Here is a 15,467-nt window from a genome sequence, read left to right on the forward strand (position 1 = left end):
TCATGGAACAGAAAATACTAGAGAGCATCATGTGGGTATAGCAAGTGTAAGTTTTTGCTTACATGGCTTTTGCTGTGTATGCGCACTGGATTGTGATTATAACATATATCTCTTATTGTGGGTCGTGATAAAGCAAGTTTGAAAACCAGAGGTATAAAGCATTTAGTGCATAGTGGCTAGAAGACAGCCAGTCCTCAAAAATAGCGGAATAAAAGTATAGCATCTTTGCACACCACGCACAAAAACACAAGTGCACACATGCTCACACATGCACATGCGCACACACGCATGGCACGGTGTGGCTGAGATACTGGACGGAAGAAGGTTAGTGGCCTATGAAACTGGACAGGAGTTAGAGCTGGATTGTGGAAGCTACATAGGTCATATTGAGAATTTTGAACGTTTTTAGGTAAAAAGTGAGAAGTCTCCAAGAAATTCGTACAACAGAATAACATACTCAGAGTCAGAGCCATAAAGAATAACTGCGACAGGGATGTGGACAATGGACTGGACACTGAGCCTGGCAGTGGAAAGATTTTTAGTTTTGGATCCCCAGGTGAGGACGAGAACCGGGGCAATGGCAGTCGGCGTGAAGGGAAAGCAGAGGATTAAGATGTTGCACAGAGAGAATCCCCATGACACGATGTCACTTCGCAGATTTCCTCTCGTCAAAATATGCATCCTGCCCCTGATTCTTCAGCTACGATTCTTCTCCTCCTGCAAGCCAGGGCTATAAATGTGTCCCGAGAAACCGTCTCTGGCCCCACATTGGAGCAGCCCCCAGCCAACGCTCCTGTGTCCTTCGCCACATTGCACAGAAGGGCGACAACGTGTGGCATTTTCCGCTCTCCCTAGAACTTCTGGTTGCATGTTCGGATTGTACTTCCCGGTTCCTTTGTGGTTGAGTGAAACCATGTGACAAATTCGGCCAATGATTTGTGCCGGAGCATTTGATGCTACTTAGGACCCTTTGGGGATTTCTTTCCCTCTTTCGTAAAACCTGCTTGGGCCCTTCCTGGAGTGAAGATACCACGGAGCCACGGAGCAGAGCTGTTACCAACCCACAATGGGCACAAACGTGAAAGAAAAACAAAACCAACTGTCGGCGGGAATCGCTGAGGTTTAGGCTTATTTGTCACGCGGCATAACTCAGCTTCCTGCGGTCGATGCGCCTCGGGACCTGGCTGGGTGCTCGGTGCAGAGCAGTGCTCTATATATCGTGGTATAAATGGATACAGGATTTGTAACCAACAAGGCAGCGGTGGAGAGGGAGGAGAAGAACCATAGATAGCGCTAAGTTGGAGGACAAAAGGTCTGTTAGATCATTAGCCAAGCTGGGAAACAGGAAGAGAACGGGGAGGCAAGAAAGAATTTGGTTCAGGGAGTGTTGACTGTGAAGTTCTGGTGGGGTCGCTGTCGGGACACGGCTGGTAGGAAGGTGCAAATGTAGGACTGATCAGTTCTCTAAGATTGTCAGAGTTAGACAGAAAAAATATGGACTCCTTAACTTCAGTGACAGTTAAATTATGAGAATAGAGTCAATGACCCATGGAGATAGTAAAGAATTTGAAAAGAGGATAAGGGAAGAGTCCTGGAAGTGCCTGCACATAAGGCTGGGAGCAGAGGGGGAGGGGACAACAGACGGGAAAGAACAAGAGGACAATGGGAGCTAAGAATGGAAGGATTTTGAAAGCAAATATCTGTGAATAGTGTGCCATGCTGAAACTAAATAGAATAGGGAGGGCACTAGGAAGAGGCGAAGGAATTTTACAGCCTGAGGTCCATGGTGACTTCTGAGAGAGGGACATGGATCTCATGATGGATATCACTGTAAATACGGATGCCCAAGTTAGCTGCTGTTTGCCCCACTCCATGCCATAGCCCTTGTTTGCCTCTTGGATTCCCGAATACTTCTGGTGTCCCGAAGCCCCGCCTCGTCCTCAGCCCTCCACAGCTTTGTCAGAGGGGTCCGGGGCAGGCTGGGAGGCAAACACACACCTACTGCCTGGGACCTTCCTGGCCTCACAGAGACTTGTTTAATTCCAAGTTGTGGGCTGCACTGTGGAGACTTTCGCTGCCCAAAGTCTTCTTCTAGATAAGAAGGGCTCTGGTATGTTCTCATTTGCTCATGTTGCAATGTTTATGGAGCACCTACTATGTGCAGAAACTGGATAACACGTGGATCACAGCTTATTGACATGACTTTTTATGCCTTCTGATTTTTATTCTTCATTAATGAGAAGTCTACACTACCCGACTTTACATTTCTAAGCTCTGTGTAAATGAGCTTAGCATTGTGAAGTAGACACTTTCTGTATCCCAGTGCTTACTCAATGTGTGTGTGTGTATATATGTAATTCTTCACAGGATGCTTTTATGTATGGAGAAATGTCAGAAAGAAAACGCAGCTTGGCCACCTTCTACCTGGGACCTTAACAGGTTATCTCATTGCTTTGCATTTTCATTGGTTATAATAGTTTGTGAACTGATAGGTCAAATCATTATATGTTAACATTAATAGCCAGAATCCACAATTTATGTGGATGAGATTCCTTATCAAATGAAGTTTGAGATTTTGCCGTTGGAATCTCTGATCGGGGAGGCTGACGTCTCACGGCACGTGCAGGACCCTTGCGGTGAGGGGAGCGTCTACTCAGCACCGTCTTCAGACCATCCTCTTCAGGTTCGTTTTCACCTGATTTAACCTGTCTGTTCATAAGCAAAGTTTCAAATTCTAATGTCTTTTACTAAGCTGACCTGAGATAACACTGTGGAATTAACACCTATTATTAGACAGTATATCTTACACGTTAGAGAAAAAAGCTTTTGCCTTTTAACAAGGTCCTTTTGCAAGGAAGGGAGAGGAATTGGGGGGTCCTGAGAGGATCCTGGCATCGGCGGGGTTAGCCGAGGGAGTCCTAAAAAAAAAGATCAAATAGCAGGGCATAGCGTGTCCCGATTTATCCTCCCATGTTCTACATTCGACTATGAAGTCATTTCAAAGGGAAAAAAAATCACATTTATGAACGAGGAGCATGCACAGAGCCAGGACTGCCCTCTGGTGTTCACTCTGATGCATAGGCAGGGTTGCAGGAGCCGCAGAAAACGGGACAGCATCCAGTTTTCTGACTTTAGGTTAAATTACAGAAACTGAAGATGAAAACAAAATCTCCCTTTCCAGTAATTTATAGTTTCTTGTTTATTCCATATTAAAATGGAATAATATACGGGATTTACACGTACTCACCTCTGAAGATGAATATATTTATTCTCTCTGATCTTGACTCATAATGGTACTATTTTATGTAAAAAATAGGTCTGATGGTCTTAAAGGATGTTGGAAATAGAGGAGTGTGGCTACCGAGATGGGATACAACGGATTCGAGTTCACTCTAGTGAGGACAGCTCTGGGGTTCTGGGCTCTCCTTGCAAAACCCAATAAATGGCATAGAAGACCACAGGCTCCTGCGACGATCGTGTTTCTACACCTGCAGTATTTTTTAATAGGGTCTAAAAGCACCACAGAAACACCCGGATAGAAGCTCTGTCATTTCTCACCCTTTCTGGTTGGTTTGATCTCATTACCGCCACTTTCGAAATGGTGTTTTTGAGGAGGTGCTGGTGGGTCAGATCCTATTGTGCTATGTGAGGAGACAGCGGGAATCCCTGGGAAGAGGGTTTCTGCTCCATCTTACAGCCTGTTGGATTCTTTCTCGGGGTATGTAACTGTTCCTGTTTTACACGTGTCACTCTTAGGCTGGGCCCCCGAACACGGCGTCTCCGAATGGGTGTTTTCTCCTGTAAGCATCAGTCACTAAGGACTTATTTCAAGTAAGTCAGGTCGGGATTTCTCGTGCAGAAATAAAGATGGGGTTGGGAGGACGAGATGAGAGTTAGCCGCTAGTGTTCCCTGTTCCCCGCCAGTCACCTTCCAGCTTCTTAAAGTCGAGATAACAAATGTGAGCCCCACAGCAAAGAGATGAGTGAATAAATGAATAAAAATAAAGAAGGCCTTCAGATCTTAGTGGAAAAGGAGCACTCTCTACATCAGCAATAATTCCGGTTCTCTTGAGAAGTGTGGGGACCTGTCGGGGCTAACGAGGAAGTCAGAACCTGCACTCGGGGTCCTCGGAGGACTGCCGCATTTTCCCTCCGTGTCTACACTGCTTTGCACCCCTGGGCTCGGATGGCAGGATTCAGCGAGTGGGGATCAACAGCATATCTGCAACCAAATAAGGAGCCTACACAAACATTCTGGAACGCAGCTCTGACCATTTCACATTTGAATGTGTACTGGAGAGGCAGGGGCGCAGGCAGCGGAGAACACAGCTTGATTCATGCAGCAGAGGGCTGGGCCCACGAGAGCCACACAGCCCTGGCCCCGGCTCCCGCTGTCACTCACGCTCCCTGAGGGGCACCCCAGGCCTCAGGGGCCCCCACAGACTCTGGACTTGGAGAAGTGTATCACTTCAATTAAAAGAGTAATTAAGGAGGGAGGAGGGGACGGGTATTGGCATACACAAAGAGTGCAATGCGCACCACCCGAAGGATGGACATATTTGAAACTCGGACTTGGGGGGGGAGGGGGGGCAAGGGCAACATATATAACCTAAACATCTGTACCCCCATAATATGCTGAAATAAAAAAAAAAAAAAAAAAAAGAGAAAAAAAAGAGTAATTAATAAATTAGTTTGGGAATGTTGTTGAGCTTTAGAAAGGAAGGAGACTGTGACACATGCCACAACACGGACGAGCACAGTGTGCTCCGTGAAACAAGCCTGTCGCTAGGGGACAAGTGCGTGTGATTCTGCGTGCGTGGGGTCCCCAGAGGGGTCCAATTCACGGAGACAGAAAGAACGGTGGTCGCCAGGGGCTGGGGGACGGGGAAGGGGGAGTCAGTGTTTAACGAGGACAGAGTTTCGGTTTTGGAGATGGGTGGTGGCGATGGCTCACAAGAATGTGAATGTGCCTAAGGCCACCAAGCTGGGCATTTAAAAGTAGTTGAGATGGTAAGTTTTATGTTATGTATATTTTACACTAGAAACAAAGTCAGTTCGTGTATTCGCTCCACAAACGCTTACCGAGGGACCACCTGTGTCAAGTTCTATGCCAGATGCCAGGAGACACAAAGAGGAGCCAGACCCAGCGCCTCCTTCAGAAAATGTCATAAAATTTCTACGAAGGCATCATCCATTTTGAAGTGCCATTTGAATGTTTTCTGTTCTCTAAGATTCCCCTCTGTGATAGCTTTTGCATCTGGTTTCAGAAACCGTTTAACTTTATAATTACTATTCAGCAGTAATAACATGAATGGTGGTAAGTACCACACTCTGAAATAGTGAATCCTCTCACGTGTGATCCCTTCCCAGTGAACTGGGCTGAGGGCTGTCACTGTTAGGCTCACAGAAGTGCATTAAAGCCCCTCATTTCTCACAGAACAGGAGTCTGCCTGCTGCCCTGTGCCAGCGTGGGATGCAGGGAGGGGCCGGGTGGTGGGAAGGGGAGGGAGGGGAGAGAGAGGAACTGCGTTTAATGACGAGTCCAACAGGAAAATCAATAGGTGCTGTCCACTGACTATCAATTAAGGCACAATTAAGGCCTCTGGGTTCTGGTTGTGACGAGCCTGCTGGCAGTTTGGTGGGAACACTCCAAATAAACAACAGTTCTCGACAACGTGTCCCTTCTAATGACTCAGGAGTGTGTTTTCAAATGAGGTGCAAATGAGGGCTTTGCTTTGCATGTGGAGACAACAGAGGAGAAATCAAACCGCTGGCGAGACCCAAGTAGGTGGGAAACAAAGGAGCAAGACTGTCCCAAACCAGCACCTGCAGCTGTTTCTGGAAAATGCGTGAAAGGCACTTGGTTATTTACCAACTTACTGTGGGGTAGGGGTGGGAGCAGAACACAGTGTACTTCCGGATGATGCCGTTCAGCTTGAGCGGGGGCAGCCAGGACACGAAGACCATGGAGGCAGAGGCCGCGGCTGCCTTGACGCCCGCGGGAGGACCTGGAACTGGAAGAGCCGCGGGTTCAGTCACAGAGGGGAGGCCCACGGCACGTGGCCACGCTCCCCAGCACCGCCCCACTCCCGCGCCGCTGGTCGGCTCTGCAAGGAGCAGCATGGTGTGCTCCGTTGTGTCCCCCAAATCCATATGTCTGAGTCCTAACCCCCAGCACCTCAGAATGTGACCTTGTTTGGAGATAGGGGCTTTACAGAGGGGCAATAGAGTCAAAAGGAGGTCATTAGGGTGGCCCTAATCCAGTACAACTGGTGTCCTCATAAAAAGGGGCAGTTTGGAGACAGACAGATATGCATGGAGGGAAGATGACATGGATGTGGAGACACAGTGACAAGACAGACATTGACAAGCCAACGGGAGGAGCCTGGGACAGACCCTTCCCTCTGAGCCCTCTGGAGGAACCAACCCTGCAGACACCTTGATGTTGGACTTCTGGCCTCCAGGACTCTGAGACGATAAGTACATTTCTGGTGTTGCTGTCACCCAGTCTGTGGCACCTTGGTAGGGTGGCCCTAAGAACTAAGACACTCAGGTCCAGTCCCAGATTTCCTGGGAGCGTTCCTACCCATCTGAGTCCCTGGTGACACCCTGCCTCTGAACACCTGGAGAGTTTCTCTGCTGGGTCACTCTTACTGCTGCGACAGTTTTTGGCTTTGAATGAACTGGGGACAGCCAGAGAGGCACGAGAGCCATCGGAGACCCCACCCTCCCCAACACTTTGGAACAGCACCTCTCTGGGCTCAGGAGAGGCATGGAATGTGGTTAACGAGTATGGACTTTTGTGCCAGGGATTCTAAGTCCGTGTATCTGACAAACTCGCCCCTGTAAACCATATGGGAAAGCGGAGCACCACAGTAACGATGTTAAGCATCATTTGGGAGTGAGAGTGAATGCACGTCCCCCTCCTCCCATTCTTTTGTTTTTAGGTTGAAGTGGGTGGATGGAAAAAAGGTGGGTAAGACCCAGAGGAGGAGAGAATGTCAGACCTTCCACCAAGGGAAGGCTCATGGCTCTCGCTTTGCTCCTGCCTGGTCTAACTGTCCACATGGAGGGCGGCTCCCACCTTGATGGAGGCCTTGAAATTCAAACCCATGTAAGTCCCTTGTGAGCCCCTGAAGAAGTCTGTGAGTGTCTCACTACTCTGATGACAAGGGCAGTGCTCAATAAATAGTTTTGGAGTTGAATGTGTATCTCACAACTGTCACCTTGACTCTTCAAAGTGTAAACAAGACCAACAACTCTGCAGAGAACTGACTCGGGTTAGTGGTCACTACCACCAAGAAGGCACATGGAAAAAAATCAAGGCACAGTCTTGCTTTCCGTTAGCAAATAGATTGCTGGCAAATGCTCTTACTCTACTTTCAAGAAATGCTGGAAATCGCAGACAATACAAGATGAACACAGTTCGTGGGACGAAAGATGGCACAGAGCTCTACTCCCTTCACAATCACTATTTGAAATATACAGTCTCGGTATCAGTGTTTGAAAAGTCCCACCGACAACAGAATGGCTAAAAAAGGGAACACATAAAAGCGACAAAGCCTGGGTTACCAAAGCATCTACTTTTGGTCAAGACCACTGAGAAGAATGCGACACATGGAAAAAATCAAGACACAGTCTTGATTTTTATTATCAAACAGATTGTTGGCAAATGCTCTTACTCTACTTTCAAGAAATGCTGGAAATTGCAGATGATTCAAGATAAATACAATTCATGGAATAAAAGATGGCACAGAACTCTACTCTTTTCACCCCAAAGCTAACAGAATGATCCTGGATCATTTGAATTGAGAATGATCAGAGAATAAATACATATTTATGTTTTTTAGTTAAAATACAACATTTAAGGTATGTCTTGGTCGCTGTAGAGTTCAGCGAGTCCTTGCTGTAATGATATTTCCTGTTAACATGTCTGCATCACATCTGATGGAGGGGTCTTTATTGATGGCACTGTCTAAACCCCCATTGGCTCCTCACACACAGATTTGTGATCTACCTTGTGCAATCTTTCTTTGTGTGATTACTAGAATTTTGTATAATTAATAATAGAGAAACTTTGAGGAAATAGCTATTCTGGAACAGTTTTCTGGATTATGGAACCTATCATGTCAAAGCTAGAATTTAAAACTTTAGTTCTGGTTTGGATTACGCCATAATGGTTAAAGGTCTGAGCCCTGGAGCCTCACCCCTGGTGTTTGCCAGCTCTGCCACTGAGTTCTATATCCTGGGTGAGTTAATTAACTTCTCTAATAAAACTTAGTTTCCTCATCTATAAAAAGCCGGAACAATAATTGTACTTACTTAAGGTTTTTTTTGTTAGGATCATAAAAGATAATTCATGAAATAATTTGGGGCTCTGTATACAGTAAGCACTAAATGAATTCTAGCTGTCATCTCTAATAACCATCATTATCTCTTCAGATTATAAAAGATGCAGTCTTTGTGACTCAACATTGGATGATAAGCACCAGATACTGAGAGTTGCAGAAGACAGAGATGGCACAGGATGGTCTGCCTGGGATGGATTTTCTTGAAACATTCCTAGTGATCACATTACATTTTGGCAATCTGCTTTTTTCTTACGAAGATCAAGGCAAGTTTGGGCAGTTTTCATGAATTCCATTGTGGAGTGAATTTCTGACTCCGAGTCTAACTGATTGCAGTAAAGAGTGTAGCCTCCAGAGAACTCTGCCTTCTACATCCCCCCAGTCTGCCTAGACCCCCCTTCTGAGCTGCAGATGCTCTTATATGTCCAATTGCCTCAAAAACCTCCATGAAGTGTCTCACAGGCACCTTAGACTGATTGTGTCCACAGACAGCTCACCATCTTCTGTCCCAAACCTGCCTGCCCCCACCTCAAGAAGTGTCCCAGCCATCTTCTCAGTTGAAAGAGCCAGAATCTAGAATTCTCTCCCCACTGACATTTGGGGATCCCTTTAGAGCTCTGCATGGACATGTCTGGTCAGCCATTGGGCTCTCTCCTTGGTTTGGTGTTGCTCCCAACGCTGGGCTCCTTTTAAGGTCCCTGAGAGTGGTCTGCTTCTACCATGCAGGCCGTTTGAACATGATGATCTAGAGCCTTGGGATCCCTCTGTCTGGAATATTTTCCCACCCTCCACCTTTCTCCTGGCAATTCTCACATCCCTCAGGTTCTACTAAATATCACTTCCTCCAGGAAGTCTTTGATCACCAGCCTAGATTAGGTGAAGGCTCCCGTGTTCTCTCTCAAGACTTCTCTGTCATTGTACTTGTCATAATCTACTCAGGAGTAATTTGTCAGTGTCTGTCTCCCCCACCAGCCTGCAAGCCTGCCATGCCCATCCTGTTCTCTGCCGTGTCTTCAGGGCCTGGGCCAGGGTCTGGAATATACTGGATCTTCAATACGGATTTTCTGAATGAGTGGGCAAATGATTCCATTAGCTACAGTGTGGTAGGCAGAGTTCTAAGATGGTACCCAACATCCTCACCCTGTGGTGTGCATACCTGGGTAATTCCTTCCCCTTGAGTGGGGGCAGTGCCCATTACTATCATGGATGGATCACCCATGATCTGGTCACATGATATGGCAAAGATGAAGGGAATCTGCAGATATAGTTAAGGTCCCATTCACTTGACTTTAAGTTAATGGAAAGGATGGTTTCCTGGGTGGGCCTGATTTAACCTGACGAGCCCCTTAAAGGAGCTGGAGGTCAGAGACAGAAGAAGTCAGAGAGAGACTAGAAGCTGTAGAGACACTCTCCCATTGGCTACGCTGTGGAGGAGTCACATGACACGAACGGTGGGCCACCCTGGGAGCTGATGACTTCAGCCCCACTACCACAAAATCAATCCCAGCCATCACCAGGGAGCTTGGGAGAGGACCCCAACCCCAGATGAAACCACAGCCCCAGTCTACACCCTAATTTCCCCTGTGGGGCCCTGGGCAGGGGGCCCAGCTGAGCCAGACCTGAACTCCTGACCATGGTGAGATAACACATTGGTATTGTTGTAAGGTGCTAAAGTTGTGGTAATTTGTTACACAGCATAGAAAATTAATACGAGCAGGTGAGCCCTCTAATAACGTATCTTAATATAAAACACCAAAGTCAGTGTTCTGAAAAAGTATTGCTTTGGTTTGAGGTATGGCAGTCATACAGCAGTCTGAACACCCACAAGGCACTGCAGGCAGCTCTGTGTTTTCATCATTGCTTTTCTGGTTTTGGTGATGAGCCATAGGCAGGGGTGTGTGTACACGTAGTCACCACGGTAACCACGTCCATCTGAGCCCAAAATTCCACAGTGGCCTCTACACAGATGCCACTATCTTGGAGGGACACATCCACATTCACAGCTGTCATCTCGCCAAGCAATGCACATAATCCCTTGTGAAAGCAAACTTTTTGTCTTTATTAATTATAAAATTTCCCTTCTTGGGATGACCAGTGACCTAATAACATAATTTAAACCTTTAGGCTCCTTTGGGGTTAGAAAGACTAGTATAAGAAATGTGTCCAGCACAGAGGACTGAAATCAAATGTTTGTTGTTCATGTATTAATCATTCTTTACTTGCAAGAACATTGATAAACACCAAAACTTCAGCCTATGCCTACAATCGTGCCTTACTAAGGAAGAACTTAATAAGCGTTGGCAATTGTCATTTTATTAATACTAGAAATCCATCCATATTTTTATAGTTTCATTGAAATTGGCAGTGTAACCCAAATTTCAAAATTACAAAGCTTCTAGAAGTATAAGGAGGATCTGTGGTCTTAATTTGATTAAGCATTTCTTCTCTGATGATTAGCCTTTGTCCCTTCTTTCAACCAGATAAAAAATTGCGTTTAATTCTATAAACTGCTCAAAGGCCTATTTATATTAGCTATTGAGTCTACAAAAGTGGCTCGCACAGTTCCTCACCATTTCTAAATCAGCAAACTTTTCCTGTGAATCTTGGAGATAAACTCACTATTACACTGTTTTTTCTCTTCTTCCACCCAATCTCTGCTCCACTTCTTTTTGAAAATGCCAATTTGTTCTAAATAAATGTTGACACTCAATTCTGCATGCTCTTTGTTGCATGCCACCGACATGAGTGGAATTCATCACCCCCTCTCTGGGGTGACTGGCGCACCCAAGGCACAGTCTTTCACGATCGAGCATATCTCCGTACGTTATCAGCACTGGATACAAAAGCAGAGACTAATTCCTTGACAAATTAGACTTTGGGCCTTGAGGTCAGGTTTGACATAGAACTCTATGATTTCTAATGCTGGAGGATTAATTAAAAATTGATCCCAAATCGCCAATGAATAAGGAGCTGTGGAGAGCCTTCCCTTCCTATAGGATTTCTGTACATCCTTCTGAAAAATGCAAATGTAAAAATTTTTGTTGCTGATCAATTTGCTCTTTAAATAATGATTCCAGTGACATTTGCATTATTGCTTAGCAAAGCAAAAGGATATCCCACCCCCGCTCTGAAGGAGTGGAGAGCAAATAATCAAACATCGAGTGCCAGGTGGACTTGCACTACGTGTCAAGCTAGGTGTGTTCACACGTCACTTCAGCTTTCACACGTTGACTCTGTGCAGTCTGGTTGTTATGGTAACTTAGAAGAAGAGGACAGTCCAGCTCGGAGATTAGGTAAGGTGCCCAAAGTCCCACAGGCAGCAGGTGACAGAGCCAGCATTTACACAGCTCTTTTGTCTATTACATTTTAAAAAATTAAATTATGGCTGTTTTCACTTAGGACCTAGCTCTGTGGATATCTCTATTGATGTATGACTTTCTAATGACATTACATTTTGACCTTAGATTTCCCTAAATAATTCAATTTCTTTGAGCAGAACTGGCTGACACCTGCACATTCCCAGGAAGAACTACCTGCGTGTTCCAGAAAAACTAAGGCAAATGAGGATGGATTTGTGTGCGGACACTATAACACACAAAGGGCCACGGAGGTGGTGAAAATGGGATGGATGGGACTGCTCCAGGCGGCAGGGCCTTGCTCTCCAAGGTGAGAGCAGAGATGGGGGTGGAAGCTGTGGACAAGCTCTGATTCAGGGGTCGGAAGGGCTGAGGAGCCTCTCCTGGCCTCTGAGCATGTGTCCTCAGCTTTGCTTCCACAGGACAGACATGGGATGGAACCACAGCATCTTTGATCCTGCAGTCATGGAGGAGGGGCGCAGACATCACACATGCCAACACTTGGGAGATAACGAGCAATGGGAAGAGCTCTCCCGCCCCGTGCTGCCTGGAGTCCTGGGGAACAGAGCCCTAGCAAGCTGCAGAGGCGAGTCGGCACGGCGTTTAGGTGTACCGGTGTCTCATCCACCGCTATCTCTGCTGTGCTGGCACATTTTAGCAAGGTTCTACAGAGGGATCAATTTGACGTCAGTTGCTCCTTCTTTTATTAAGGTACATGGAGGCTACTTTTCTCATTACTACTATACTATTTATTAGGACTTAAACTATTCCTCAAATAGGCTTAGATAAGACCCCTCAGGGTTTCTCTTAAAATAATACAGAAACTTTGCTGTCTGGATTTTGTAAGTTTGGGCAATAGTTACATAACCAGATCCAAACTGTATGAGACAACAAGAATTAATGGTCTGAAACCATGAGCAGTGATTTAAAATTTTACTAAATTATCATGAATTCTTATAAGAATTTTTTAAAAAGTAACATAAAGCTCTCAAATCAAGGACTTAACTCTCATGTGATTCAATTGGCACAGAATCATAGGACTCAGACTAGTAATATTTTCAAGTGGAAAGATGGATTTAATCAGAGCTTACACTAGTAGCTAAAGAGCCACTAAAATTATTCTAACAGGATACAAAACAGGTATGGCAAGTATTGCAGCTCTGGGATGAAAAACAAAGGAAAAAAGAAAGAAGAAGAAAAATTACAGGGGAAGCAGAAAACGATGGATTGGGTACAGAAACAAAAGCAACATAGGGAGTTGACGGTCTGAACTGCACTGGAATATTTTGGGAGGGCAGCAAAGGTTAGCCCAAGCAAAGCCAAGAATAGCCTGATGAACTAAAGCTGCAAGGTGCTCTCTGACCCAGCCTTTCTGTGACTGTGTCGTCCCAAGGATGCGGGCAGGAGCCTGTGTGTCCCTTGGTGTTTAAGGCGGGAGCAGAGCTTTCCCCCCACCCGCCGCCATGTCTCACCATCCTCTTTGGTCCGGGTGAAGATCTGCTCACTCCTGACTCCGTCTCCCGCGCGGGTAAAGGCCAACACCTGGATGCTGTAGTTGGTGTATTTTTCCAGCCCGTCCAGCTCCAGGGAAGGCTGCGTGGTGGTGACGTTTTTAATCTCGCCCAGCTCTGGAGGACAAGCACAGGAAAACACGACCCCATTACCGAGCCTGTCGATGCTCGAGTTCCCACACCGTCCTAGCTGGCGGGCACTGCGCCATCATCTGTCAGACACTGGAGTTACTATTAATAGACAGGACTGTGCACAGTTATCGTGAGATACTGACACTATGCGGCCATTTGGACAAGATCACTCACGCCAAACTGCCCAGAACACCAGGCAGAACACCGGTGTGGAAAATAGCAATTCTTCCCAAGTTAAGTGTTATAAACCCAATGCCAACACCACGGCCACCACCCAGGGAAAGCCCTCCGCGGCTGGTAACATGGCACACCCCTCGCGCCCAACACCGGCAAGCTTAGGACCACATGCTGCGCACTCTGTAGATCCATTCTGTTTATTACTAAGCTTCTGCAAGTCAGTCTTTTTTTTAGCTAACTATAACATACTTGTATTTTTAAGTACCTAACTTGGTGTCGAATATCTGAACTAAGATCCACCCTCTTAGCAAATTTCAAGTATAGAAAATAGTATTGTTAACTGTAGTCATCACTTTGTACATTAGATCTTCAGAACTTACTCATCTTGCATAACTGAAACTTTGTATCCTTCGGGGGAACTATGCGAGGGGAGGGGTATGTTAACCAGCTTGACTGTGGTGGCTGTTTCACAGCAGATACACCTGTCCAAACAAGGTGCACACCTTAAATATGTACAATTTTAATTTGTCAATTATACCTCAGTGAAGCTGGGAAAATAAAACATTTAAAGTAGAATAAAATGCATCTGTGCTAAGCCGCGTGGCTGAGCAAATTCCTCTTTTTACCTGGAGTGAACTCCTCCCGGCGTCACTGCTGAAGTGACATGCCGATGTGTCAGAAACGTGGCGTTAGCTAAAAATGCTTCACTTTCCGGAGTGGGATCAGCTAATGATATTCAAAGATGGAACATTATGCACTCTCATCTTTGTCATATTATACATGGCAATTTGAGAAAACTTACAAATGATGTGTTAAGTACCTCCATGGGGGTTTGGCGGTGGGTTTGAGATGAGTCACCTACAGAGCCAGAGAGGAAGCCTGGGAACTGTCGCCTGCGGGAAAGGGCTGTCAGCAGAAAGCCTGGTACCCCAAGCATGCTAGTTACCCCAAGAACATGCGAGGCTGAGGGCTGGGGGGCTCCCTGTAGAGCAGCGGGCTGCAGTACAGGCCACCTCTGGAACATGCAGAGAGCAATGGGGCTGTCTGTCAGTGTCTCTAGCTCTCTGCTGTCTCTTGCCTTAGCAAAGGTAGCTGACGTGCCATGTTTGCATACAGAACTCAAGAGCTTTTCGGATTTAGAAACTTCTACATTGTATGTCAAAGATCACACATACACACACGTGCACACATGCACACACACACACAATCAGGGGAAATGCAGCTGAGGGGAGGGCCCCACAGGGACAGTGTGCCCGGAGCTGGCAGTGAGAGCTCGACTAAGTTCTGTTTCCTCATCTCTAAGAAGGGCACAGAGAAAGTGTGACCCTGTTACAATGCAGGTGACAGCTGTGCCCACCCGGCGATGCCGTTCGGAATCAGACACATAGAGGAGGATGAGGCTGGTGGAGAGGGACAGGGCAATGTGGTGCTCCCCAATGGTCATGAAGACAGCCACGATGGGAGCAAAAGAATTGAATCTCTGGATGAATTGATACACTAATTAGAACTAACATTTGCATGTTTACCCATTTGGGGGGGTTGTATCATTTCGAGTAACTAATTTGTCAGGAACCGTGAATGGCGTTGCAGCCAAGACCCCAATTCAAAGTTATCCCCCAAAGATTTCCAAAACCACCTGAGGGCCAGAACCAGACCATTCCACACCAACACCTCAGCGTCTCTGAAGGAAGAGTATTTCCCTGACCACAGATACTGGGCGATTAGCAGATGTAGGAGAAATAAAAGGAAAATGATGAAAAAAGCTGAATACAAAACCGTGGGCTTCATTTGCCATTCTTTTTAGCTCTTTTTTTCCTCTATGGTTTAAACATAGATTTCTATGGTCTAGCTTGGGCTGTTTAAATATATACATATATGTAATTAAAGTGTAGTGTTCAGTTGAGGTCATGAGTAAAATAAAATGAAACAAATATATAAAAATA

General features: G+C 46.1%; 1 protein-coding gene across 1 annotated transcript in view; it reads right to left on the reverse strand.

The window, feature by feature from the left end:
• Positions 1 to 15,467, reverse strand: part of DSCAM (Down syndrome cell adhesion molecule) — an 834,101-nt gene that overhangs the window by 78,070 nt on the left and 740,564 nt on the right. Inside the window, exons 18-19 of the mRNA XM_012640078.1 lie at positions 13,177 to 13,332; positions 5,881 to 6,014 (exon numbers count right to left, since the gene is read on the reverse strand). Coding sequence (XP_012495532.1) covers positions 5,881 to 6,014; positions 13,177 to 13,332 — 290 coding nt within the window. The remainder of the gene's footprint in view (positions 1 to 5,880; positions 6,015 to 13,176; positions 13,333 to 15,467) is intronic.

Source organism: Propithecus coquereli, unplaced genomic scaffold (genome assembly GCF_000956105.1).
Source record: "Propithecus coquereli isolate 6110/MARCELLA unplaced genomic scaffold, Pcoq_1.0 Scaffold148, whole genome shotgun sequence".
In the NCBI taxonomy this organism is placed as follows: Eukaryota; Metazoa; Chordata; class Mammalia; order Primates; family Indriidae; genus Propithecus; species Propithecus coquereli.